Source organism: Apiospora marii, assembly GCF_038362585.1.
Source record: "Apiospora marii strain CBS 49790 chromosome Unknown utg000001l_segment0_segment0, whole genome shotgun sequence".
Lineage (NCBI taxonomy): Eukaryota > Fungi > Ascomycota > Sordariomycetes > Amphisphaeriales > Apiosporaceae > Apiospora > Apiospora marii.
The window spans coordinates 3,954,545-3,981,326 of NW_027117372.1; the positions used below are offsets into that span (position 1 = coordinate 3,954,545).

At 53.0% G+C, this 26,782-nt stretch overlaps 11 protein-coding genes across 11 annotated transcripts; 3 read left to right on the forward strand and 8 right to left on the reverse strand.

Annotated features, from left to right (window-relative positions):
- Positions 1 to 630: 630 nt before the first annotated feature.
- PG985_001270 (uncharacterized protein) lies at positions 631 to 2,105 on the forward strand (the record flags this gene model as incomplete). The annotated part of the gene is made up of 3 exons (XM_066821039.1): positions 631 to 659; positions 997 to 1,428; positions 1,520 to 2,105. The coding sequence occupies 3 exons, from the start codon at positions 631 to 633 to the stop codon at positions 2,103 to 2,105; spliced, it is 1,047 nt and encodes a 348-aa protein (XP_066691918.1).
- A 516-nt stretch (positions 2,106 to 2,621) lies between these two features.
- Positions 2,622 to 3,174, reverse strand: PG985_001271 (uncharacterized protein; the record flags this gene model as incomplete). The annotated part of the gene is made up of 3 exons (XM_066821040.1): positions 2,622 to 2,715; positions 2,794 to 2,883; positions 3,038 to 3,174. 3 exons carry the CDS (start codon positions 3,172 to 3,174, stop codon positions 2,622 to 2,624), a joined length of 321 nt encoding a protein of 106 aa, XP_066691919.1.
- A 916-nt stretch (positions 3,175 to 4,090) lies between these two features.
- PG985_001272 (uncharacterized protein) lies at positions 4,091 to 5,573 on the reverse strand (the record flags this gene model as incomplete). The annotated part of the gene is made up of 3 exons (XM_066821041.1): positions 4,091 to 4,915; positions 4,973 to 5,476; positions 5,550 to 5,573. 3 exons carry the CDS (start codon positions 5,571 to 5,573, stop codon positions 4,091 to 4,093), a joined length of 1,353 nt encoding a protein of 450 aa, XP_066691920.1.
- An 889-nt stretch (positions 5,574 to 6,462) lies between these two features.
- Positions 6,463 to 7,656, forward strand: PG985_001273 (pre-mRNA-splicing factor CWC2; the record flags this gene model as incomplete). The annotated part of the gene is made up of 1 exon (XM_066821042.1): positions 6,463 to 7,656. One exon carries the CDS (start codon positions 6,463 to 6,465, stop codon positions 7,654 to 7,656), a length of 1,194 nt encoding a protein of 397 aa, XP_066691921.1.
- Positions 7,657 to 8,076: 420 nt separating this feature from the next.
- Positions 8,077 to 9,067, reverse strand: PG985_001274 (uncharacterized protein; the record flags this gene model as incomplete). Its single annotated transcript, XM_066821043.1, has 2 exons — positions 8,077 to 8,771; positions 8,836 to 9,067. 2 exons carry the CDS (start codon positions 9,065 to 9,067, stop codon positions 8,077 to 8,079), a joined length of 927 nt encoding a protein of 308 aa, XP_066691922.1.
- Positions 9,068 to 9,444: 377 nt separating this feature from the next.
- PG985_001275 (spindle pole body formation-associated protein-domain-containing protein) lies at positions 9,445 to 10,481 on the reverse strand (the record flags this gene model as incomplete). The annotated part of the gene is made up of 2 exons (XM_066821044.1): positions 9,445 to 10,325; positions 10,403 to 10,481. The coding sequence occupies 2 exons, from the start codon at positions 10,479 to 10,481 to the stop codon at positions 9,445 to 9,447; spliced, it is 960 nt and encodes a 319-aa protein (XP_066691923.1).
- Positions 10,482 to 11,314: 833 nt separating this feature from the next.
- Positions 11,315 to 13,320, forward strand: PG985_001276 (uncharacterized protein; the record flags this gene model as incomplete). The annotated part of the gene is made up of 3 exons (XM_066821045.1): positions 11,315 to 12,236; positions 12,327 to 12,589; positions 12,667 to 13,320. 3 exons carry the CDS (start codon positions 11,315 to 11,317, stop codon positions 13,318 to 13,320), a joined length of 1,839 nt encoding a protein of 612 aa, XP_066691924.1.
- Positions 13,321 to 13,693: 373 nt separating this feature from the next.
- PG985_001277 (Protein kinase) lies at positions 13,694 to 18,936 on the reverse strand (the record flags this gene model as incomplete). Its single annotated transcript, XM_066821046.1, is given in 7 exon segments — positions 13,694 to 14,422; positions 14,476 to 14,900; positions 14,957 to 15,944; positions 15,994 to 16,335; positions 16,372 to 17,431; positions 17,881 to 18,334; positions 18,348 to 18,936. Coding segments are annotated over 7 exon segments (4,587 nt in total), but the record flags the coding sequence as incomplete, so codon positions are not given.
- Positions 18,937 to 19,756: 820 nt separating this feature from the next.
- Positions 19,757 to 20,335, reverse strand: PG985_001278 (uncharacterized protein; the record flags this gene model as incomplete). Its single annotated transcript, XM_066821047.1, has 1 exon — positions 19,757 to 20,335. One exon carries the CDS (start codon positions 20,333 to 20,335, stop codon positions 19,757 to 19,759), a length of 579 nt encoding a protein of 192 aa, XP_066691926.1.
- A 443-nt stretch (positions 20,336 to 20,778) lies between these two features.
- Positions 20,779 to 21,456, reverse strand: PG985_001279 (uncharacterized protein; the record flags this gene model as incomplete). The annotated part of the gene is made up of 1 exon (XM_066821048.1): positions 20,779 to 21,456. One exon carries the CDS (start codon positions 21,454 to 21,456, stop codon positions 20,779 to 20,781), a length of 678 nt encoding a protein of 225 aa, XP_066691927.1.
- A 1,192-nt stretch (positions 21,457 to 22,648) lies between these two features.
- PG985_001280 (DNA polymerase delta catalytic subunit) lies at positions 22,649 to 26,019 on the reverse strand (the record flags this gene model as incomplete). Its single annotated transcript, XM_066821049.1, has 2 exons — positions 22,649 to 23,390; positions 23,450 to 26,019. 2 exons carry the CDS (start codon positions 26,017 to 26,019, stop codon positions 22,649 to 22,651), a joined length of 3,312 nt encoding a protein of 1,103 aa, XP_066691928.1.
- Positions 26,020 to 26,782: the final 763 nt, after the last annotated feature.

Here is a 26,782-nt window from a genome sequence, read left to right on the forward strand (position 1 = left end):
ATTGCTATTAGCACCTGAACCTTGGTGTTATAGGCGCCATCTTTGGACCAACCAGATCATACCGTGTTTGTACAGCCACGAACTTGAACAGATCACCTTGGATCAAAACTTGCTATAAATCGTATCATGGCTTGTTCAAGAAAGTGGTCAGACTGTTAGCCAGTGCTGCCTGTTGTAGGTACTGGCAAGGGACCAAGATTTCCTAGTCCTGTGGCACAGCTTCTACATCGGGCCTCGTATTATCACATGTTAGACTACTCTAGGTATGAGTAGCTGAGCAATGACTCAATTAAGTATAACGCTGCCCAGGTGTTGTTTAGGTAATAGCTTGATGCACTTATCCATGCGTGTGTAAGGTGATGAGTTGGAAATTCATGTACTCCAGTATAAATACTTATTACTGGCATAACTACATACGATGCGTGCTTTCGGAAAGCGGTGAAATTATTCCTCGTTGCCCCACGTTCAATTCTGCCCGTCATCCATCATCCTGCTTGTTTGCGAAAACGATACACAGCATTGCGACAAGGCAGTAGGCATTCGGATTTGGGAATTTGTTTTTTGTTCACCCCTTTCTCAATCTTTTGTTCATTGAAGTATTTCTGCGACTTGTGTCGCTAAGCCGCCAAGATGGTGAACATCACGGAGAAGATCAAGGAGTAAGAGAGAGAAACGGATCTACCCCGCGCTGAACAATGCAGACTAATACGGCACGACGCGCAGGATCGAGGATGAGATGAGGAGGACACAGAGTAAGCTCCCATCGAGAAAATGCTGCTATTGTACTAATCTGCTAATGCGAGGTTATAGAGAATAAGGCCACAGGTGAATGCGACCACCCACTTTGCCGCGATCGAACCCGATATTGACGACTTGAACTAGAATATCATCTTGGTCTCCTGAAAGGGTAAAGAAGCTCCTCCCATGGTCGATCCAGCAAGCAGAGGACACAACGGCATAATCGGACGCTATTCTAACTCAGAAAAACCCCGACAGAAAGCTTGCCCGACTCCGCGCACAGCTCCTCGAGCCCGGCCCGGGTGCCGGCGGCGGTGGCGGCGCTGGCTTCGACGTGAGCAAAAGTGGTGATGCCCGAATAGCGCTGGTCGGCTTCCCCTCGGTGGGCAAGTCGACGTTCCTATCCAAAGTCACAAAGACACGGTCCGAGGTGGCGTCGTACGCCTTCACAACCCTCACGGCGATTCCTGGCGTGCTCGAGTACGGCGGCGCCGAGATCCAGCTGCTCGATCTGCCCGGTATCATCGAGGGCGCCTCCGAGGGCAAGGGTCGTGGGCGACAGGTCATCTCGGCGGCCAAGACGAGCGACCTGATCTTGATGGTGCTGGACGCGACGAAGAAGGCGGAACAGAGAGCGCTGCTGGAGGCCGAGCTGGAGGCGGTAGGCATCCGCCTGAACCGCGAGCCACCGTACGTCCCTGGACAAAGCTGCCCCTTTCCCCCACGAAAAGCACCATCGACGAAGGGATACTGACCAAAAGGAATGCTTTTTGCTCATTAGGAACATCTACCTCAAACCGAAGAAAGCTGGCGGCATGAAGATCAACTTCCAATCGACGCCCAAGAACCTCGACGAAAAGATGGTGTACAACATTCTGAAGGACTACAAGATGCTGAACTGCGAGGTGCTGATCCGCGACGACGAGGCCACGGTCGACGACCTCATCGATATCATCATGAAGGACCACCGCAAGTACATCAAGTGCCTCTACGTCTACAACAAGATCGACAGCGTCTCGCTCGACTTCCTCGACAAGCTCGCTCGCGAGCCCCACACCGTCGTCATGAGTTGCGAGGACGACCTCGGCATCCAGGACGTCGTGGACCGGTGCTGGAAGGAGCTCGCCCTCATCCGCGTCTACACCAAGCGCAAGGGCGACGACCCAGACTTCAGTGAGGCCCTGATTGTGCGCAAGGATAGCACGATAGAGGATGTCTGCGACCGCATCCATCGCACGCTCAAGGAGTCTTATAAGTACGCCTTGGTATGGGGAGCGAGCGCGAGGCATGTCCCCCAACGGGTGGGACTGAGCCATCTGGTGGCTGACGAGGACGTTGTCTACATTGTGAGCGGCTACAAGGCATGATCCCGTAACATAGCCTGCCAGTTGTGTAGAAATCTAGCAAGAGCGCAAAATTTCACCAAGATTAAGAAGCAATCAAGAAAGTATGATGATATCATCTCTGTTCAATTCGTAACATGGCTATCCTGCCGAAATAGGTATATGTAACCTATACCTGTGTGCAAGAATCCTCACCCCTAAACGCCAGATGTTCGGTGATCTCTCTGTGCGCCGACTACCCTAGAATACAAGTACAAGAAGTTAGGGTTCGGGGGAGCATTGTTGGTCCCTGCCCCTGTGTTGTGCATCGTAATAGTCGTCATCGTAGAAAGCAAGGGAAAAGGAAAACAAAGGAGAAGAGACGCCTCGTCGCAAGTCCTGCGGGAAAACTCCGATCCACCCCATTTCGTTAGGCGAAAACAAAGTCGCGGAAACCCAAAAAGAAAGGAAAAACACAGCCAATCCCTACCGCCTCTCCATGTTCGCAAGATCGTCAGCGAAAGGAGTGGGCAGAGGAAATGGCGATGGTGGTTTTCCTTTCTAGCGCGAGGACGGGGGACTGCTAGCGCCCAGGACGTTCTCGTCGGAGAGCTTGCGGGCGGAAGCCTGTGCGAAGAGCGACTTAGGCTTGGTCCTGATGGTTGAGAAATGATCGTTAGCATCTTGCGCTGTCAAGCATCGGGCGATCACAGGGGTAAAGAGGTTTACTTACTTGCTGACCTGCTTGTTGCGCAGAGCATTGAGCTTGGCTGTGCAAGGGCTCATGATGTTGTCCGAAGGGGAGACGTAGGTCTTCTTGTTCCTGTAGGCGCGTAGTGTTAGTCGAGTGCCATGAATGATCCTTATGTGTTGAAGCGCATGTGGTTTGCGGGGGCGGGGAAGTGGCATCACGACAGAGTGGGAACAGCGATCGGCGACATGCCATTGGAAGAGGAGGTGAGCAGGTGTGGACTTACTTCTCTTCCTCCATCTTGTTCTGCAGGACCTGGCGGTGGTACTCCATGCTCTTAACATCGGGCTTTGCGCCATCCATGGTGGGGGTTGTCCGGATGTGGTTGTTGGTATCCTTGGGGGAGAGGACGTTGGACGACATTGTGGTTTGCATTGAAGTGGTTGATTTGGGATATGGGTATCGCCGATGAAGATGGTATGTGCGCGACGGTTTGTTGCGAGAGCCGAAGTGCGTGCGTGTGGTTTGTGTGGTGATGTTCTGGTTCGAGATGCAGAAGCGATGTTGATGCTCTGGTGGCGGGATGGCACTGGTCTTTATATGTGTGTGTGATGGTGTGAGTGTTTGCAGATGCAGATGTAACCGAGATGGTCTGAAGCTGTTGTTCTTTAAGGAGCTCTTCAAGGTTTACTTGTATTCAATGATAAGGCAGAGTGAGGTGCGGATGATTGGAAGAGAGCAGGTCTTCTGTCTTTGGCCAGAAGTAAATAAAGTGCTGCAGCAAAGAGTGGACACCTTCCCGTGCAAATTAGCCGATGATGCGATGAAACTACTGCAAAGAAAAGCTCTTTCTCCCAATTCCAACTTTTTAGGGATGATGGGGATGTAAATAGAGGTGGGCTACAATTGTCGTCAGGGGCAACGGCGGTACGTACCTGCTCCCTACAGGGCTCGCTCCAGCAAACATCCGTCATATCCCTCCCATCAAATCAGGAGGAACTGGGCCGCGACATAAGGTAAACAGGGATTCCAGACCCACCCACTTCTAGACATGGACTTGTTCGACTGCCGGATTCATGTCGTCCTACCAACGCCGCAACGTTCCGATCCTCCAAAACCCTATACACATTGCTATATACCCATATGAGTCACGGTTGTGTGCCAGGGCCGATAGCTCCAACCGTCATCCCCGCGCATGTTGCCGCGTTGGAACGGCAACCCCCCGGACAGAGATGGCCCTCCGTAAACGTTCCTGCAACTCTGCGGGCTGAGTGAAAAGGTACTTTGATAGGGAGTATAACACACACTCAATTGATGGACGTTACGTAGCTAAATACCCTTACATCCGGGCCTTGATGTTCATGCCCGGCTCGTACCTTTTCACGCTATACTGCTTCAACAGCTGCTCCGTCTTCTGCTTCTGGCCTCCAATCTTCTGCGTCACCTCCTTGCCCCGCTTGTTCTCGTTTCGCCCCAGCTGCTGCAGATGTACCTCATCCGGACCGTCTGCCAGTCTCAGAGTTCGGATCTGCGCCCACATGTTAGCCAGAGGTGTGTCCTGACTGACACCAGCACCGCCAAAGGCCTGGACCGCGCGATCGATGACGGTCAGCGCAGTCTGCGGCACGAGTACTTTGGCCTCGGCAATTTCCTTGAGGGTCGCCTTGGGACCAAGATCATCCATCTTGACAGCGGCGTTCAACACTATCAGGCGCGCTGCGTCGATTTCGATCCTGGATTTGGCGACCCACTCGAGTATCACCCCATGCTCCCGCAGTTGCTTCTTGAATGGTGTCTTGCTGGGGTCGTTGATTCTCATCAGCATCCACTCAAGGGCGCGCTCCGCAGCTCCGATGGTGCGCATGGCGTGGTGGATGCGACCAGGTCCAAGACGCCCTTGGATGATCTCGAAACCCTTGCCTTCGCCAAGCACCATGTTGCTGGCCGGAACCCTGACGTTCTTGAAGCTGATGTGGCCATGTCCATGCGGCGCGTCATCGTAGCCATAGACTTGCAGCATCCTGTGAATTGTGATACCGGGTGTGTTGGCGGGCACGAGAATAACCGACTGCTGCTGGTAAGGGTCCTTGTTGCTCGGGTCCGACTTGCCCATGACAATGTAAACAGAGCATCGAGGGTCACCAGCTCCGCTTGACCACCATTTCTGTAACAATATGATTAGTTTCGGGTGGGTAATAATATAGGTAACACTTGAACGTACCGAGCCGTTCAAGACGTATTCGTTACCCTCGCGCTTCATGCTAAGCTGAATGTTGGTGGCATCGGAAGAAGCAACGTCTGGTTCAGTCATGAGGAAGGCCGAGCGAATCTCTCCCTCCATCAGGGGCTTGAGCCATTTGGCCTTCTGTGCCTCATTTCCGTACTTGGCCAGCACTTCCATGTTGCCAGTGTCAGGTGCGGCGCAATTGACAGCTTCCGAAGCCACTCTCGACTTGCCCAGCCATTCCGCCATGAGCCCATACTCCAGGTTGGTGTAGCCGGGCGACTCCTTGTAATGGCCCTTGGGGAGGAACATGTTCCACAGACCGAGCTTCCGGGCCTTCTTCTTCAAGTCGTCCACAATGGGAGGGTGGTGGTCCCATCTTGCCTCGCCCGAACCAATCTGAGCTTCGAGAACCGGGTCGGCGGGAATGCAATCTTCCTCAACAAACTTGGCAACGAGATCCAAAGCCTGTTTCGCCTTGTCGCTCACGCGATCCACGACCTGGACAGTGCATCGTTAGTTATCGCATCTGGCAAACCATCATCTGGATGGGGGCTGAGAATGGCGAACATACGAGAGCGGGAATCTTAGCCGACATGATGGCGCTACGGAGATGAAAGCTTGCTTGAAGGAGACAACAAAGTGAAGGCCCTTTGGTAGAGGCCACAAATGTTGAATTGAAGTTGTCAAGTGCTAGTTCGGTCCTTCAATTGGATCTTCAGTGCTTTAAAGGGAAATGGCAATCACCTCGGCGCTTTGCCCCGGCTGACTGCGACATGACCCCAAATATGTCGTACAATGTCAAGTCGGCCGAGGTAAGATCCACACAGCGGGGTTCCTGGCGGGAAGCTTTGCCCGTAGTCGTAGCATGCTGAGCAGTTCATGGAGCGCTAGAATGCTAATGCCCGGGGTCAAAACCTGGGGTAGACCGCTGGAAGATGTACCGATACCCGAATCGAATGTTCCCGTTCTGTACATTTAGGTAAATAGGTAGCTACCTACGAAATGGAAGTCGAAGATGTAATATTGCGATCATGTCAATTCATGAAACCCCTCGACTTTCCTTCTGAGCACATGTCCAGTTTCATTGGTCCTGGTAGAGACTCGATGGCGCAATAGTCAAGCAATGTTTATTTAACATGGCACCATGACGTTACAGGCCTCCAGATTGGTGCGGACTTCATCGCGGACAAGAGCTCAAGTAAGTAGCGACATCCACTGAGGTAGGTGCGATCAGAAGAAGCCCCTGATACTTGCATGGCAATCGGTACGAATGGAAACTATTGATAGTGGGCTCCATGGAGCTTGTAGCACTGTCATACGAGCCAAACAGTGCTAACCACTAAAAGATTATTGCTGTAGCGCCGCGAATTTAGGTGGTTTTATCCACACGGACCACCCAAAAGTTTATCGCAGCCTTCTATCTAGGTATCAGCCTCGTTCTTGCATCTTCTTTTTTTGCATCATCGACACCCAACAAACACACCATGGCCGAAGACGACAACGATCAAGCGCTCGTCGCGCAGTCGACAGAGGTAGCCGCGCCGGCGCCCAAGAAGATGAAGAAGGTCGTCCGCAAGAAGCGCCCAGCGCGCGCGCAGGTCGACCCAGACTTCATCACGTCCGAGCCGCCGCCCCAGACGGGCACCATCTTTAACATCTGGTACAACAAGTGGTCGGGCGGCGACCGTGAGGACAAGTACCTGTCCAAGACGCCCGCCAAGGGCCGCTGCAACATCGCCCGCGACAGCGGCTACACCCAGGCCGACAAGCACCCCGGCTCATACTTTTGCCTCTTCTTCGCGCGCGGCATCTGCCCCAAGGGCCAGGACTGCGAATACCTTCACCGGCTCCCGACCGTCACCGACTTGTTCAACCCCAACGTCGACTGCTTTGGTCGCGACAAGTTCTCCGACTACCGCGACGACATGGGCGGTGTGGGCAGCTTCATGCGACAGAACCGTACCATCTACGCTGGCCGCATCCACGTCACCGACGACATTGAGGAGGTGGTGGCCCGGCACTTCGCCGAGTGGGGCCCTGTCGAGCGCGTGCGCGTCCTCAACACTCGCGGCGTGGGTTTCATCACCTACGTCAACGAGGCCAACGCTCAGTTCGCCAAGGAGGCCATGGCCCACCAGTCACTGGACCATAACGAGATCCTTAACGTCCGCTGGGCCACAGCCGACCCCAACCCTATGGCACAGGCGCGCGAGGCGAGGCGCACCGAGGAGCAGGCCGCCGAGGCCATCCGGCGGGCGCTCCCCGCCGAGTTCATCGCCGAGCTCGAGGGACGAGACCCGGAGGCGCGGAAGCGGAGGAAAATTGAGAGCTCGTACGGTCTGGAAGGCTACGAGGCCCCCGACGACATACATTACGCCAGGGGCGCGCAGGCGGTGAACCCGATTGGGCGCCGGGGCTTCGAGCTTGAAGACGAGCAACAGCGGCTCATGCTCGAAATGGGCGGTCAACAGCAACAGGACGGGGACTATAATGGCCGAGGTATGGCGGCGTTACCGGCTCCTCCAACACGGCAGCAGCAGGAAGAAGACGGAATCTTCTCGAGCAGCACGTTAGCCGCGTTACAGAGTAGCAAGGTTGCAGCGGCACCGAAGGCGAAACCAAAAGCACCAGCAGGTCCGCTGGTGGCTTACGGGAGCGATGACGAAGATGACGAGTAGCGAAGCATTAATTGTATTATACTGCATAAAAGAACATGCTCAACGCAGCATATGTATATTCCAGCCTTGATATCCATGCGAAGAGGAAATAAGACAGGAGCTTGTACTAGGTAGTCTCATTGGAGCGAACTCATGGCGGTGAAAAAGACTCAGTAACATTCGAATTGCGGTCCAATCCGAATATCCATTATTGATACTGCTGTGCTCTGCTCAGTTGTAAAATCTAGCTCCGTACAGTACGACTAGCCCCTATATGTACATATCGAAACCGGTAACTTGCAAACAGTGACTGTACATCTAGCGTAACTGCAGCTCCGTAGCTATAACCCGATGGTTGATTCCACCATAGCCATAATGACCACCAAAATAGACATGTATCATCGCCCACATAGAGCGGGCTCCCCTCCACTCCTTTTCAAACTAGCTGTTAAAGATGCGCGAGTACAGCATCTCGTGCCGCCCGATCCAGAGGTCCATGACGGGGACGCTCTGCCCCGCGTCCTCGGGCGGCGTGTCCCATTCGCGCGCCACGAAGGCCGTGATCAGCGCCTGCGTCTCGGGCGACGCCAGCACGCGCTGCGCCTGATAGGGCCCGAAGAGGCTCGCGCGCACGGCGGCCGAGACGAGGGCCTTGGCGTGGCTCAGGAGGAACACGTAGGCCGTCTGCGGCAGCGTCAGGCCCAGCAGGGCGCACACGGCGCCGAAGAGGGGGCCCAGGTGCGCGGAGACGGGGGGCGGGAGTGGGGGGTCTGTTGTTGTTGCTGGTGATGTGGATGTGGATGAAGATGAAGAGCCGGTGGAGCGCAGGAGCGCGCTGAACGGTTTCAGCACCTCTTCTGCCGCTCCGGTAGTAGCGGCGGTACTAGCAGGAGAAGAAGAAGACGAGGAAACGAAGCTACGCTCCCAGATGCCCAGCAGGGCTCGTCCTTGGGCGATGCTGGCACGGCGGCCCACGGTGCAGATGACGGCGGCGTCCAGCTGGTCGTCCAGGTCGGCGACGGCGGTGGGGTCACGGTGTGCGGCCAGGACGAAGGGGGAGGGTAGTGGAGGCGTAGGAAGACAGGGATAAGGGGAGGAAGTCGGCCGTGAAAGACGGCCGGGATTGCTGGCCTGCTCTGCGCGCGGAAGAGCGCTGATGGGCCAGGTAGGACTCCAAGCCGGAGCTGAAGGCGAAGGAACCGAGGGGGAGGGCGGAGTCGGAGAGCAGGAGGAGGAAATGGTGGGACGAGGTTGGCGGTGATGGGGATTTGGCCAGGGTATTGTGATTTGATGCTGCTGCAGATGGTGGTGTTGGTGATGGTCGTGATAGGCGTTCCTTGGCGGATTGGAGGCGGGCCTCCAAATCCGCTATCTCGGCCTCAAGTTCAGCTGTATCTCCATCATTGACCTCATTTCGGACCTGGGAGCTCATAGCTGCAATGTCATGATACCTAGTAGAGGCAAATTGTTGGAAATTGAGGCTAGAGAAGTAGGAAGGGGTTCCTGTAGACAATTGCATGTATAAGAAAGCATAGTTATACATGTAGTTATACCTACCTCCATTCAATTTCTAGCTCTCAGATAAGCATCATTCTTGCCGCAATTGCATAGCACCGTATCACAGGTAACTTTGGCATACTTTTAGTCAATGTACTTACATGAGGCGTTATCTCAGCCCACAGCAATTGAGCTCTTATATTCTTAAAACATACAATTTTGTACAGTCGACGACAAGTCCTCCCCGGCAAATTGGATGCCTGGCCATGTCTGGTTTCGTGGTCTCGTTACAACATTATCAGCCCAGCCTTTTCAAGTAGCCCGGAGTGCCGCCCTCTCCCTCCGCTTCTGGGCCACCCTGGCTTTTGCCGCCGCCGCTCGCTCGCTCGTCATGGCCGAAGTCGTCCGGGACACGTGTTGTGCCGAGTCTGAGGAATTCCCCTTGATCATCTCGTTCTCTTTCCGGAGGCTTTCATTCTCCTTCTTCAGCATGGCGACTTCTGTCGTCAGCCGCGCCACTTCGCGCTCGGCGGTTTCCCGCGCCCTTTCCGAATCCTGGCGTTCTCTGCTGCTTGCACTGGCGACGCTGGTTGTCCTCGTCAATCCTGGCCGCACCTGCGCTTGCTTGATCTCCTCGTCCTTGAGATTGACCTGCCGCTCTAGTTCTTTGACCCGTTCCTGTAGTTCCGTATTTTCGATGTCTTTTTGTTGTGCGTACATGCGCGAGAGGTGTTTGTGTTTGACCAGTTTGGACATCTCCTGCCTCGCATCGTCGTGGTATTTAGTGAACTGTGCCTTCCAATACTTCCCCGAATTGGACTTGGGTTCGTTCAGGTCGATTGTGACATCGGCTGCATCCTCGTCCTCCCACTCTTCGTCGGACATGTCGTCGTTCTTTTTAGATGCCGGGGGTTTCGAAGGCGACGGCGCAGGAACATCGTTCTGTTTTTGTTGGATTTCGTGGCCGAACGAGACTCGCTTCCGGCGTGAGGTGGCGGTTCCCGGGGTCATAAGAATGCCGGTAGGTTTCGGGGGCGATTTTGGAGGCGATTTAGGCCTGGTGTCTGCAAGCAGACGCGGCGGTCGTGTGCCTGTAGTGGTGGCAGGTGCCGGTGTGCCAAAGATGGCATGCCTTACGGCGCGGGCGGCGAAGACTGGTGCAGGTGTGTCGGGGGCATCAAATTGGGTGGTATCTGACATGGTTGTGGTCAGCATGCCATCCAAAACACAGCAAATAAGCAGTACCATAGGTAGGCGCGTTCGGACTCACCAGCATCTTCAGGCTGTCTTGGGGCATCAGACGCGCCCGTCGCGGTCTGATAGCCCCTCTTAATGGCCCAACCCAGCATTGGCGCAGAAGTCTGAGGAAAACAGGGCCTTGGAGTAAGTCGTGGATAATCGATGGGTACAGTTTGGCACTCTCCAGTCGCTGGATCAGAAACTGTCAAGCTTTTGTTGTTGAAGTGCAGTTTGTTAGGAATCTTGCCTCCAGGTTGGTCCGGCCTGGCCTGTGGGACGCGGTTATTCAGGGTTCGGTTTGAGTGACCTCAGCGGTGCTTTATTTACTTCTTACCGCTTAGGGACTCAGTCGAGCATCTTTTTCAAGTGCACCCTAAAAAAAAAGCAGGCGCAAAGCCTTTACAGCCCCTTACAGCAATCCCAAATCTGCATTGAGCCTTTCGCACTTTGTCCATTCATTTACATACTGATCTTCCAGATCCCGGGGGCATGCACTGAGATGCCATTGGCCCAGTTCAATGTAACGATACAATTTCATATCTTCTGTATACCTATTACGTACATACTTACATAGCCACCAATTGTTTTATTGCGTTACTCAGGAGGACCCTTACCATTCATTGTCAACTTTGTCGTCTTCGCTGCCATCCTTGATAAAACAAAGAACCCGGAAGCAGCGCAAACTCGAGTACTCTCAATTGACTCGTATACATTCCATGAAAGTATGGATCATGGGTTGTCCGTGTTGCTGTATGTAGTAGGGGTTGCAAATTCACAATGTACTTCGCAAACGTTACTCAAGAAGGTGAACGAGCAGCTGAGAAGAAAAGTATTGCTGCCTAGTACCATTCATATGCATTGATATGTAGAAAGAATCTGTGAGTCTCTTCTTTTCACTACAGACATCTTTCCGCCCAGGCAGACGGCGACCGACCGACCGATCATGGCCGACTCCGGGTCCGGGTCGGACTATGACTACACCGAGGATACCATGTATGAGGGCGGCCTCCCGGTGATCGACCAATTTACACGCGAAGAACAGCTCAAGAAGGCGCGCAGGAGAGTGGAGGCGCGGCGAGCGCAGTACGAGCGCGACGAGCAGCGGCGGAGGCGGCTCCGGCGCGACGCCCTCATCAGCCGCTTCGAGCGGAAGCGGCAGACGACTAACTGGCAGTACGACCTGCGGGCCGCCCGGCTGCACCACGAAGTCCTCGACTACTTCGAGTGGCGGCACCGCTTCCGCTACCTTAAGACGATGCGCGGCGTGCGGCCCAACCGCGGCGGCGGCGGCGTCAGCCTGTTCGCCGAGATCGACGGCAACCTCGGCGGCGGCGGCGGCGGCGAGAAGCGCCGCGTCGCCGTCAAGTACGGAATCTTGCCTCAGCGACTGTACGACGAGATATTCTGGCTGCAGCTTTTCGGTAAGCTGGAGCATGTGGTCAACGCGGTCCACCTGGGCGACGAGGAGGAGAGGAGATACCTAGATATGATAGAGCAAGCACGGTTAGAGGCAGAAATGGAAGAGGGGACGGTGGAAAAGGAGGATGAGGAGCAAGATTATATGATACTCGATCCAGAGCCGATAGAAGACGTCGACGACCCGGGACAAGGCGCGGTAGATCCAATAGAACAAACCGCAGACGAGTCAGCCTCCGCGTTTTGGGACTCCATACTGAACAACTCCTTCTGGAACCTGAATCCGATGGTGCTCGACCAACCCGAACCCTCTTTAGTCGACCCGCCGTCGCGGCCCACGATCGTCCTCGAATACATGGAGTCGGGCAACCTCCACGAATTCCGGAAGAGGATGAGAGAGGCGGGCGTAAACCCTCCCAACCGGTTTCTCTGGCGGGTGCTACGATGTTGTAAGTCGATACCAGTTGTTTTATGTCTGCCTTGCCACTGGAGCCACTGGAGCTGAGCCCCTGACTGACATGATAACACGAAATCGCTAGTGATGCGCGCCTGCGCCGCCATGGCTTGGTACGAGCACTACGACATGGGTGAACGGGGACGTGAATACACGATCGACTGGGAAGAACCAGAAAATGTAGCCCACGGATCTCTCGACTTGTCACACCTTCTCATCGGCGCGCTCACGCCCAACGACATCGACCACGGACTTATACCGGTGGTCAAGATGTGCAGTTTTGGGGAGACCGAGAACCTGCCAGACAACAGTCGCGGATTGAGGCAAAACCAATACGCAATTGGCAGAGTAAGACGCCCGAACCCCTGCCCCTAAAATATATTAACCTGTTTGGCTCACATGACGGTTTCGCGCGTCGCACGTAGATCATCCAAACCCTCGCACTACCCGCCAGCCTAACGGCCGACCGAGAGGCAGACGGGCTATTACCACTCGATCTCGGCAGGACGGAGTTCACCCCGGGACAGTCCATCGACTCCTGCATCCACGACGAATTCATCGCCGCCCCGCACGTGAGCTTCGAGCTCAAGGACTTCGTCACCTTCCTAATGGCCGCCAACGTAGAGGACATGTGGCTGCTGGACCGGCTGCTGCAAGAGACCGTCCGGCTCAGCAGCCGGACGGCCGCGCAGGACTTCGAGGGCCAAGAGGTGCCCCCGGCCGAGACGAACGAGGCCATCGCCCAGTTCGTCCAGGACTACATGTTCAACGCCTCCGCCAACGCGCCGCCCCTAGGAGCAGCGAGTGGCGCCGACGACGCCTCGGAACAGGGCCCGTTGACCGGAATATTTGAGAGGACCTTCGGCGGCTTTTTCGGGACTGGTGGAAACCGGGGAGCGGATGATTTCGACCCGGCATCCTTCGAAATACCCGATCTACCCGTACAGCCACGGCCATCTGGTTTTGTCCCACCGAACCCAGATCGAGACGCTCGTCTCATCAGAAGAAATCTCAATTGGCCCGATCTAGATCGCAAAAGGAGAAGACGGCGAGGAGCTCGTCCTAGGAGGCAGGCTTGAGATTGGCGACGCTGTATCTTATTAATAACATAAAGACAGTAATTATAAATAATTATTATTTATCCATTTTAAATTGATCAAGTTGCGCTAATCATGCTTGAAGCCTTAATGAGGTCTTGATGAGGTTAGAGATGTGTGCATTTTAGTTTGAGGAGCGCCTCGCTGTAGTCCTCAAGTTAATATACACACCAGCTAGGAACACTAGTAGGCACTCATAACAGGTCATCGTTTCTCAAACCCCATTGGTATAAAAAACGAAAAAGAAAAAAAAAAAGAAAAAAGAAAGAAAGAAAGAAAGAAAGAAAGAAGAAAAATTATTCAACGCTGGGTATTGGTATATATAGAATCTACTTTCGCTTCCGTGGTATCTCAACTATGCGCCCAAGTCGTAATATATGCCGTTCATGGTCCTGAAGTTATAGACCCCCGCATCACGGCTACCGTTCTTAGTTTGCCATTCGGTCCTCCACGACAGGAGAAGCTCGTGTATCTCTCTGAGATACTTGCGCTCCGCCATGTTGACCGTCTGCTCGGCTTTGCGCCAGGTCTCGGCATCGGACAGCGACGTCTTCCGAATTAGCTCCAGAACCGTATCCGACGTCTCCACTGCCACGACAGGCCCCTCGAGGCTGTTCCAGTGTATTCTTGCCATGCAGATTTGGGCCTGCTCGACGACAGCAAGGCGGTTGAATTTCTTCGATTTGGTGTTAGCCACCAGAACTGCCACTTCTTGCTCCGTATTCACTGGGAACCCATCTTCGACTATAGCAGTGTTGGAGCTGACGTTTGCTGAGCGTGCCACGCTTTTATGGCTGCGGTCACGGTCACGCATTTCGCCTCGTAGCCAGCCCATCAACTGAGAGGCAGGCATATCGACATCTGCAACGTCTTTGCGGTCCATGGTTTTGACCTTGAGGAGGTCCTGTTTGATAATGATCATCCATGAGTACGTTTCGTCACGGTATTTGTTGTGTAGGTCCTCAGGAGACCGAGAATCACACGCCAGTTCAGCACTGACGCCGCTTCTAATCAAGGTGCCGACCAATTCGACGCCGGCACTGCGTAGGAGAGCAGGGTCGAAGCTTGCAACAAGAGCCTCGCACTATACTGAGTCAGTAACGAAAAGCTTGAAGCAAGGCAATTGTATGGACTTACCCTTTTGGCCTTGAAGATGCCGTGTGCTTCTGCTTCTGCCTTCTTCATGAAAGACTTGCTGCTTCCGGCGGCTTTGGGAATCCTCGCGAGCTTTTCCCAAGAAAGACTAAAACCGACAGCATGGCGCTGCTCGTTGTTGTTGCCGAGTTTGGGACGATGCTCCCTGATCAGACTATCATATCGCCCACCCGCTGCAAATACATCTCTAAACTTCTTGTCGTAAACGCACTGGAAGAGGATGCCTCCTTGGAAGAAGTCTTCTCTGAAGCTGCTTAGGGGGTTGATGTAAATCTTGTTGTGGACACCCATACGTTTCGCGTAAGACATGACGTCCTTTAGATGAGCAATAGGTGCCTGGGCCTTGTCGAATGTGTTGCTTCCCTCAAACAATGCCTTGAGCCTCGTGAATGCCTTGATAGGGGTATCTAATAACTCCAGGTCAAATATTGAGCATTGGTTGTAGGTTCTTGTGTTCACTTACCTCGGAAATCGAACTTCTGTAGTTCGTCTATGCTGGTAGCCGATAGGCCCAAAGACCGCAGCTCTGTACGTATTTTCGGCCATGTCCATGAATGAATATTCAGTTTGGTCATGGATTCTGCCGCCACCTTTCTCAGGTTGACGTCCACTTCACAAAAGTCGAATATCAGCTGCAAGAGATCGGAGTGGCTGACATGAAAGCACATCTGGCTCAACGAGGGAAATGCATCAACAATGTCGTCTAAGACCATGATTGCCTGTGCCTCTTTGAGAGCAAGGTCAAGTGTGTCTGTAGAGACAATATCGAAGCACACTTCACTGTACATTAGGGGCTGACCGCCGCCGCTCCTTTCGCGGAAAATCTTGTCAAAAGCAAATGACTTGGGCACAACGGAGGAGCCAGTATGCTTGGCAAGCGTTCTTGCATGCCCCAGCATGAGATCATATGGCATCTGCAAAACCGTGCCGCTAGGATCGAGCATTTCGACCACTGGTTGGGAGTAATGAGATGATCGAGGGTATAAGGGGTTTCTGGAAGCTTCAAGGGCGCCATGACGGCGGAAAATCGATATAAGCTCGTCCTTGACCACTCCCTGGTACAACAACTCGAGGGAGGACGGGTTTGGTGTTGACATGTCCCAAGTGTAGTCCTTGCTTTTCTCCGTCGTGACCGAGAACAGTGTCGAGACCGTCTTCTGGTAATGGGGTGACATCGGGTCAGATATCTCTGCCAGAGTTCGCTGTATCGTTTCGCTTTCTTCGGCCATGGGCAACTTTCCGCTGCGTAACAGCTCAGAACTCGTGGGTCGGTTCTTTGGATTATGCGTAACAAGGGAGAGAATGACCTCGGTCTGCGTCTTGTCTGCTGGTTTGAAATCGGATGGAAGAGTAGGCGTCTGTCCTCGTAAGTCGTTCAAGACATTCCACCTCTCGTGGCCGAGCATAGGCTTATAGGACATCTCGAAGAAGACAATACCCAGGGCGTACATCTTGCTGGCCATTAGTAATCATAGCGGATATGTGTGACAGGATGCTTACATCGATTTTTCGAGAGTCCTCGATATTGCTACGCTCGAGCTCGGGTGCAAGATAGATGGCCGTCCCAACGTTGCTCATCTCTTTGGAGTCCTGTGAGCCCATGATCCCCTTGTTGCCATTGACGTGCCCACTCGTGGCAAGACCAAAGTCTCCAATCTTGACGTGGGCGACGCCGTCAGCGCCGAGACTGATGAATATATTTTCCGGCTTCAAATCTCGATGCACGAGATTGTGAAGGCTATGGATATGGACGATCCCTTCCACAATTTCACGAAACAGTCGCCAGACCTCTTTTGTGTTCTGATAAAGGCCCTGGGATATTAGATCTCGAAGCGTCTGAAACTTGGGTGGTTAGTAAGAAGATCCGTAGTAATTCACTGACAAAGGGACATCTCGGGGCAGACTTGCTCTTTTCTCGCAGTATTCCATAAGGATGTACAGAACGTTTTTGTACGAGGCTTGGTGGCTCCGTGTCCGTCTCAATGAGCCAGGCAATTGGTCTTCGCTGGCAGAGTCATCATCGTCTGAGCCAGTATCGAGCTCATCCTCGTCCTCATCATCTGAGTCCTCTTCCTCGTCGTTGTCCTCCTCGTCCGTAGGGTCGTCATCGTCCGAGTCGCTATCAGATGCCTCGAAATCAAAACCACCTGCCGCATTGGTCGAAGACATGAAGTCCAAACCACCAGTGCTGGTGGCAAACTGAATATCAATTCCATCTGACTCTGCAGTTCCGTCATCCTGCGTTTCCGGTCCCTCGGTCGACGAATCGCCGTCAGTCTCGTACGTATCAATTGGGATTCTTTCAATCCAGGCGTCGTAATAACGAACGATCGCCGGATGGCTCAGCCGGGAGAGGGTCATAACCTCTTTGAGCGTCGTAGTCAAGGTACGCGATGCACGCTGTGAGATCTTTTTGATCGCATATATTTGACCATCGATCTTCTTGCGTACTTTGACCACCTCGCCAAACCCGCCCTTTCCCAGACGCCCTTCTTCGGAGAAGTCATTGGCGAATCTTGAAAAAGAAGGGGCGGCGCCGACAGAGTCGAGGCGCTTGCGGGAGAACCCGGGTGGCATTGCAGTCAAGGTCTGGGCCGTAGAGTGGAATGCTATGGACTCCTCTACGAGTACCGGAGCATCTGTGGCAAGAAACTCGCTCGACCTTAAGTCGGCCGCTCGGGGGCGTCGTGATGCGTCGGCTTTGAAGAACTTCGATACCAACTCGTGTAGGGAGTTGGATAAGGAGAGTGTTTCCATTAGCATAGCGGGCGCCTCGTACGTCTCAAATACGTCTAAGCCGAACACCATCTGCAAGAATACAATCCCAAAATCCCAGACGTCGGTTTTGTGATTCAAGGGAGCCGCACTTCCTGCCACTTCGGGTGGGAGCCAGTATACCGACTTCGCCGAGTTCAGCGAGGACTTGGTTCGTGACTTGCTACAGATAGCATGGATTTCTCGTTGGTAGGCCACGTCGGCAAGTTTTGGTACATAGTTCCGTGAATCTTCTCTGCACAGCAAAATATTCGCCGGATGTATATCGCCATGGACCTATGGACTCTCGGTGTAAGTACGCACTCTTTTTTTTGGGGGGGGGGGGTTAAACAGGATGTCACAAGAGGGAATAATGGGAATTTCTCGAATAAACGGTTCCTCTTTCCCTCGTGAGACACTGGACTAACGTGGAATAAACACTAGAACAGGAAGTCTCAAGAGGGAATAATGGGTATTTTTCGAGTAAACGGTTAATTTTTCCCTTATGAGACACTGGGATAACGTGGAATAAACACTGGATTAGGAACGAATGAATCCCGAAAGTCGCTTACCAGGTTATGACTATGCAGATACTCCAGTGCAGATAGCAAGTCCGTCGTCCAAGCACGAAACGTTCTAGGGGGCAGCGGTCCTCTGCGTTCAAGATCTTCCTCGAGAGATCCCCGGTCTGCAAGGGGCATCAAAACGCGTACAATGCGGTCATTTGATCTGCCGTCGTCATCTTCTTCGTCATCTTCAGATACCTGGTCAATGCGAAAGTCGATAAGCTGCAGCATATTCTGGTGTGACAGCTTCTTGACGGACCGGAGTTTATTCTCTAAAGATGACATCCTCTTCTTGAACTGCACCACCTCGTTAAGCCCTGGTTTTAGGTGGGCCTCCTTCAGAGCAAGAAGGGTGCAGTCAAGGTTGCTTGGTCGAACGGTGTAGACTGTGGCCACCGTTCCTCTTCGAGCGTCGTATTTTCCTACGACAGTGTTGAAATGTAACTCGTTTCCCAACGAGTCAGTTAGTTTGCAGGTCTCGTCAAAGACCACTCGACCGCCCTCGTTCTGCTGTGAGTTTTCTGGGGAGGAAACTAGGCGCCTTGGGGTGGCTCTTTTGGCGTGATTTCTTTTGGCTTTCCTTCTTTCTCCTCATTTCCTCGTCGATCATCTGCTGCATGACCCGTTCCTCCTCCTGCGTAGCCTCTTGCTTCTTGCGGGCATCTTCTTCCTCCTGCTCCCGGGCTTGCCTGGCCAGTGCCTCTTCATGTGCCGTCCTCTCTTCTTCGAGAGAAGGTAGCTCCAGCCCCTGTGCCTTGGCTAGGGCAGCATCCTCGAGAAACTCCTGTATGCCTTCGGCTAACTCATGGATCATAGGCTCACCTTGGCCTTGCGCTGCAAGTTCCGCGGGCCTCTTCTCAATGAATTTCTGGATCTTAAAGAGGGTAGACTCTCGTAGATTGGTGTCATCCTTGAGACTCAAGAGTGGCGCCGATTTGGGATAAGTGGCTGTCAAGACGACGCCTAGGGTGACGGTGAAGTCCTCGTTGGAGAGGGCCTTGATGCGGATATCAAACGAAGGTTCCGAGCGCTGCCACGCCGCGTTAGCGGCCTTGTGTTCCACGAAGTCGACGTCGTATATGGCTTTCAAGACCAAGATCTCCTCTTGCTGCGTATCGATATACTGAGATCTGCTGGGCCCAGGGCCGGCAGGCGGGCTAGTGGGGTCCGATTCTTTGGTCTTCCAGGGAGACATGTTGACTTGTTCACAATTCAAGCCCTTGGGAGAATAAACCGGTCAAGCCTCTGGAATAAGAACTTCCACAGAACATTGACACAGTAACCGTTCATTCCACTGTTGTAGTCTGGGGTAAACGGAATAACCAATACAGGTATCTGTCGGTGGAGAAAGTACGGTTTATTCCTGTGGTCGCTTGAATCGTCTTATGATGACAAAACGACGGAACACCACAGCGGGAGCTGTGGGCCTCTTACTGGAAGGATGGCATCCTATATACGACTGCGAATTTGGGTAAATGTGAATGACTGAGGATGCAATTTTTTTTTTCCTCCAGGAAAGTTCACCGTTAATTAGGCAGTTCTCGATCTCAGCTGCATAGACACAGTCAATGGTGGGGTTCAGAGTGCGTGGCGGCCACGGTCCAACGAGCCGCCGATACCGACTTTAATGATAGGCTCTGCCGAACAAGGGAACGTGACTCTTATTAGCTGTTAGTGCACCCCGGTATCCACTGCCATTGGTGTGCTGGCTCCCAACTTTCCGAGTTTACGATCCCCGACTTAAACATCGAGATGGCAACTACAAGCTCTACTTGCGATTTCCCAGAGATCTCCATCGCTGGCATTGAATTAATAAAGCCGAGATTATATGAAAATAGGGAGTAGAAAGAATCAAGGTGCTTCCTCGCCGCTTCTGGGCGAATCGCAGGTAGAAGATGAAAAATCGTCGTCGTTGCAGCCCCTTTAACCAAGTCCATAGGTTATTACTGCCTATGCTCCCCCCTTTTCCACCCATCCACGTCGTCCTCTGACACCGCGGCCCACGCACTGAGGGGATCGGCCCAGATATCCCAGCGCCCCAACTTCCTCCCTTGCCCATCCCACCCGCTCAGCACGTACGCAAACTGCTCGTCCCAGCTGCGGCCCGTCCTGACGCTCTCGAATCGGCCCTTGCCCACGACGCAGACCCGGTTCTGCGCCTCGTCCACCACGAACCCCTCGGGGCCCGGAAAGCTGTCCTCGTGGCGCAGATGCATCTTGAGCGTGTCGCCGAGCACGGCGAAGTACTCCTCGCACGCCGGCCGGCCCGTGAAGCTCTTTCCCAGAAACGGCAAGGTTTTCGTCGCCCATGCCGGGCCGTATTCGTGGATGGTGGGCCGAGAGCTCCCTTCTTCCGACTGGTCCGGGATGAAGAACTCGGAGAGGAGCTCTTTCGGTGAGGGGGGCGAGACGAGGGCCTGGCAGAAGGAATGCGCACGACTTCGCAGAATGGAGCTGCGGTCTGCGCTTGACGGCCCCTCCGCGGTATCTGCGTGGCTCTTCTGAACGGAATGGGAAATCATCCTGTTGTTTCTGTATTTCTTGCTTCTAAAGAGATGCAAGCTTGGCTCGAGTGGGTTGCTAGTTAAGTACGTGTAGTTTGGTTTGGTGGCAAGCCCTTGCGAGAATAAACCGGCCAAGCCCCTCCGAAAAGAAAGAGGTTTGATATAATGTTATTACAGTTCGTTCAATCCTCCCATGCCATCGGAAGTAAGTAGGATATTCAATACAGGTGATACAATGGACGAATTACGGTTTATTTCAGCGGCCTTGGGGACATATGGCGACTGGCTACTTGCATATGAATGACATCATCAGGTTATGCCACAGGGGCAAACGGGCTTCTTTCCGAGTGGGCCACTGCATCATTGGCATCAACGTTTATTCCATTAATTCTGATCAGTACTTTCTGGGGGAATTCGTTCCTTCCTACCCCTTATTCTGTCTGTACTGACAACTTCGCATTTTAGTTGATCGTTCCATATAGGACTAAACTGCGCTCCTCGTATTGGAATTTCTCCTCTTCAGCCTTCAGCTGTTCCAGTAGTTGCTCCTGTCTCTCGACGAAGATGTTGACACTCCAGGCGACGGGTCGGGTGAGCGCAACAAGCCGCTGGCGACTTTTCTCGAGGACGTTCAGTGCGGCCAGCGAGGCCTTGGCGTCGCGCTCCGCCAGCGTCATCTTGAGCTTCCACTCGGCGTTCGCGGCCCGGAGCCGCACCACCTGCTGTTCCACTGGCTGTACGATCTGGTTCAGGCGCTCGCGGTACTGGGTCTGAACCGTGTGCTCGGGCCCCTGGAGGAAGACGGCCCGGTTCGACAACTCCTCCACGTCCTTGAATGCGTCCTGGATGCGGCTGTGCATCACGAGCTGGTCTCGCTTGGGCATGATGCCCTCCTTCTCCCATCCGACGTACTTGTCGGCCCACTCCTTCCAGAGCGCCGCGCGGACCGCCCGGCAGGTCGGGCAGAAGTCGGAATCCCGGGGCCGGCGTTTGTCCACGCGCAAGTGCAGGCAGTACTTGAAGACGCAGGCGGGCTCGTGTTCGTAGCGCCACGGTCTGCGGCAGTAGTCTGTCTTCATCTCCGTGCCCTCGGGGTCCCGGTGGCCGCAGTGGTAGCCAACATAATTCTTGATACACATCTTGAACGGCGGTTGCAGAGCGGTTGGCGTTGGCGTTACGTATTAGAGTGATGGATGGGATGGCTCTGTCGAGTGGGGTACGAAAGGGGTAAGTGATTGAGGTTGTTAATGCGTTTATTTTAACGCCGGCGGTCTCTGTCGTCGAAATACGAAAGGGGCAAGTTGCGGTTGACTCGGGGGTTGTTGATGCGTTTGCTGTGAACGCCGGCCGCGTAGAATATGGCTTCTGCGGACCAAGTAAGAGAGTGCTGATGCTGAAATCCGCATGGAACACGAACTGTAGGTAGGCTTTGATGCGGTTTGCTTGTGGGTGAACGAACAATCTTTGGTCAGTCACCGGCGGCATGCAGGTTGACGATTCACAGTGAGCTGACCACGTCCGGAGGGGCAATGGGATTACCACAAAGGAAAGGATGGGTGCATTGTTATTAATGCGGATATCGTCAAGTGAAAGTGACAGAATCAAATAAACAGGGAAGCTTCCGGCTTGACAAGATTGAACAGATAAGAACGGAATCCGCAAATTGGGTAGGTTCACGGAGCTAGGACACGATACTGAACAAGCCCGGCCGGCCGGCCGGCGGGCGGGCGGTAGGTAGAGGCACGGTGACAAAACTGTGTATTTTCTCACTGCAGCAATAATATTCACTCCATCTGTAAACATTCTCACGATATAACTGTCACACGGAGAGCGGCCGCTTGTTAAATTGCGTCCGGGGCGAGCACCATACTAATATGTGTTCCGGAAAGACACTACACGCCGGTGGTTTCCCCGTCGATAATAAACGGGCTTCATTGCTTACTACTACTGATGAGTCAATTTGAAGAGATTGCCTTGACAGAAAAACAACAGTACATGCAATTGGGTATCGCCGTCAAGGTGCTCAGTACGGAGTACGCAGTCCTAAATACAGCCCCTTTCGAGGCCGGCAGGCCGGCACAATTGAAAACATCAAAGATTGACTGGGTTGAAACAATTATTATTCTACTCGACAATTGCAGGTATGGGCGGGCAGACCATTCATTGCCCTGCCAAATGTACGCTCGAAGCATTATTCATCTGAAATAATATCCTTGGTCTCTTTTGGGCCTGGCATATCCCCCAAACTCCAGACACCAGCATCGTGCAATTCTCATCATACATCATGGCCCAGGAGTAACAGTAACGAATGATACTTCTTCATCAGGGTCATCACCAGATAGCAGCCTGGTCAAAATCAAACCTCTTCAACTCTTTGCCCGCATCCTCCAGATCCTTCTTGGCCTTCATACGCATATAGAAGATCGGACAGTCCTTGCTACTGCAGATGACCTCGTTGTGCATGCTGCCCTGGCAACGCTGGCATTGAGTCCAGAGTCTGCCGAAGCGGACTTCGAGATCCGACACCCGGTGCAGCGTCCTGTCGTATAGCTCACCAACTCGGGGAGTGTCGCTCTTGCACACAGCACCAGCACTCTCCTCCTTGCCCACCAGTGGCTTCTTGCAGGCCATGCATGTCATCGTTTTCTTGGCGAATTTCATGAGACCGCCAACTGTGGGTGCTGCCACCGAAATGGCACGCGTGTGGTCACCAGTCAAGAGAGACTTCGCCTTGGTCTCGCCCAGAATGGGCTCGAAGATACGCGTCAAGGGCTTGGCCAGCTGGTTGTCCAAATAGTAGCGGGTGTCAATCGGCACGTTGTTCTCCAACACGAATATGGGATCCTCTGATCGCTCCCAGTTTTTCGAGCCGGTCGCACCCTTGATCATGACGTACGCCACTCTGTCACCGAGTCCGGGAGCAGAACCAGCGTCACGCTTCTTCATGCGCTCCGCCAATTCGACGTGAGCTTGTTTGCCATCATAATTCTCTTTAGTCAAAGCCTTGGTGATGACGAGCTTGGACATATCGACCTTATTCTGCAAAAGGTCAGAGATCGTGTTTTTGACATATCTGCAATAACACATGTTAGCAAAGCGATCATCATATTGAGCAACCCAATTCTGACTTACTCTTGCGCGCCCTGGACGTCCTCGTCAATCAACATCATACGAAGGACCTTCTCGATAACCGTCTGGACCAGAAGGCAGTTGTCTCGACGGACTGTTTCGATACCCTTGGTGTCCATCCTGTCGAACTTCTCCGGCTTTGTCCAATACAGTCCAGCATATCGCTTCTTGTTGATGAGGAGATATGGATAGTAGACCTTCTCAAACTCCAGTTTGATTGGTTTAATGAACTTGGCCGAAACGTAATTAGCCGCTTCTTCTCCAAGCTTCATTGCATCCGCCAGATCCTTCATGCCGAATTTCACCATGACCGAATCGGTGTCACCGTAGATGACCTGAGCGTCATGAGAGTAGCCGTTGGCAATACAGTACTTTTTCTCGACCTCTTCCTTGGTCTTTTCAATCATTTGACGACCATAACTAGTGGTACTGCTGGCAATTGGAAGACATGGTAGCTTTCCTGTTGTTGCACCAGTCAAACCGTAGACGGAGTTTGCGCTGACCTTCAAGGCGAGTTGTCGACCGTTCAACACGGCCTTCTTGAATGGATCAGTCTCAACGGCAAGCTCTCTCTTGGCTTGCTTTCTTGCCCCAAGCAGTTCTTCGAAAATCTGTGCAAGGAGTGACTTTCTTCGTTTGACGGTTGCGAACAGGTCGCCATGCGGAGTCACAATATAGTCCTCATCCTTCTTGAGATCAAACTTCTCAACGGCGCTCTTGTTCAGCAAAGTCGTGTAGCAGAGGTTGTGTGCCTGAATAATACTGGGATACAGAGACGCGAAATCGAGTGTCGCGATGGGTACATCGTAGTAACCACGCGTCGGCTCAATGACCGTTGCGCCTTCGTATTGCTCATCAGAGGCTTCCGACTTGAGATTGGGAATCACCAGCTTCTGTTCCAAAGCCTTTCGGAATAGCTGACTCATGAACTTGACCTGCTGTCCCCGCGATAGCAGGAAATTAAAAGGAACACCTGTGACTCTGGCCATTTCTGTATAGTTGGCCAAGCAAGAGAGCTTGTCCATTAGTCGTTGCGGAAGGTACGCATCCTTCAAGCAGTACAATGCCAAACGTCGTCTTGACTCTGGGGTTCCGTTGAAGAGCTCAGTGATCATGGTATGGTGCACATCCTCCTTTTGTTCGCCAAGGAAATGTGAGCATACTGAGTTCAGGGTGTAACTTCGAAGTTGGTGATCTCGTTGCATCAACTGCAGCAGATCTAATTGTAAACGTCCGTTGGTATTCGTGGTCTTGGTATCTCGGTTGCCCATTTGCTTGCTGGAAAAGTTTGTTTCCTTCGCAACAGATTTGACACTCGGCAAACGAGTCCAGTACTCAAAGCCATTGAGTTTCAAGTGCCTGGCACGATCCAGGAGGTATGGGAAGTCGAAGTTCGAAATGTTATAACCAGTTATGAGATCGGGATCAACTTCGTCGAGGAACTTCTTCCAGGCCATCAACATGTCTTGTTCCTTAGCAAAGTCGAGAATCTCAGTGGCAACGATGGAGCTGGTTTCGTCAAGACAAAAGACGTTGCGAATAAACGGCTTGCTCTCTCCGTAACGAGTCACGACATTGGCGATCTGAATGACCGGATCCTGGTTTGCTTCAGGGAAGATGCCCTTACGCCCAGCACATTCGATATCGAACGACAAGATACGAAGCGGCGCCATCTTCGACCACTCCCCTTTGGCGTCGTGTGCTATCAAGTTGGTGTAGGATATCTCCGCCTCGATTTGAGAACTGGATTGCCTATCACGTTGTGGAATGAGGGTGTATTTCTTGGCCGGGCACTCAACCCACGACATGCCGGGCATTTTGCAGTCGACCATGAAACGTAGAACATATTGAAGGTTGTCAAAGGTCATGATACCATCGCTGGCGCCCTTCCACATGCCCTTCCAGTTGGCATCGCCTCTCTCTATCGTGGCTCGTACACGTGCGATGAATTTGGGGTCCGTCACGGTGATCTTGATATAGGGGCTTTGCGTATTGCCCTGGAAGCCGTAGATGTTCTCCCTTAGGACCAGCTGACAGGAGTGAATGGTTGGCTGATGTTGGGCTACCTGGGTTTCGAGGAAAGCCTTGAAGCCCTGACAATCTTCGGGGCGGAACGAGACTGGAGCAGCGACATAAAGGTAGTGTCGGAAGTCGGTAACATGGAGCATGACAGAATGGCCGGTCTCTGTCACGCCAAAGAGCTTGACGGTAACTCTGCCACCGTGCAAAGTGCCTTCCTCGGCATCGATCTGTTGAAAAATGAGGTTGTCTCGTTTAGGGTCAAAGTCACCCAGGGCAGGCCGCGCCCTGCATTGGTCCTTTTCTGAGTTGTTTGTCCGGAGATCTGAGATGTCCTGGCTGAGCTTCTCGAGGACTTCGGATTCGAAAGCACTCTTCGGCTGGGTTGAGCTGAGCTTGCCACCGGGCCCTTGCTGCGAGCTGTTCAGCCGCGAAGCCGGAGAAGACGTCAGCGGTTCGAGGCGGCGCTTTTTGGACGGCGTTGAGGGTGGGTTTCGGCGAGCGCGGGAGGCTTCACCAATGCCGCGTTTCTGCGGCAGCGTGCCTGTGGCCATTGTGAGAAAGTCGACACTGTTGTGGGGGAGGAAATTAAGTGGCAGAATGCTGCATTAGAGCTGAGGCTTGTTCTGATCGTTAGATAAAGAGCAGTTCGTCGGCTCAGGTAGGTAGCGAGAATTGTAGGTGTAAAAGGTGACGGGCAATAGAGGTAGCTCGCGGGTGGTCAAAGAAACATAGAAATGGATTCGCGTCAAAAGCTCCCCAACCCGCGACTTGACGTGACAACAGGGTTGATTTTGGTGGGGCACTTTAATGGCTTTTGGAGGACGCGATTCTTGCTACGCTCACCCCTTTGCCATTGCACTTTGTTCACACCCGCATATGCTCGTGTAAGTATTATTTTACGATTTTATACTCCGGCTCCGTGTGATTGGATTTGTACCCTCCATGCTATACTGATAGCCTCTCTGCTTGTATATGCCTGTATCAGATCTTCTTTGTCGTGGCAGTCGATTTAGCAAACCCTTATTGTTGCAAGCTTGGCATGGATGTATTTACACCATCTATATCAAGCTTCGTCCTGTACTAAATGTTATTGCAGTAAATATGTTAGATGCCCGTTGGTTAAAGGTACGTTGATATCCTCCATCCTTACTGTCAAGAGACCCTCAGTGCACGTTCCTTCCAATTGCGATTGCGAAGAAGGTCGTTCCACTGGCACACATCACCAAAGCTGCTTGACTTCGAAGCGCAAGAAAAGTCCCACGCCGCAATTACGGGCAGGAGACAGTCATATTCCTCCGAGCCATGAACATTCCT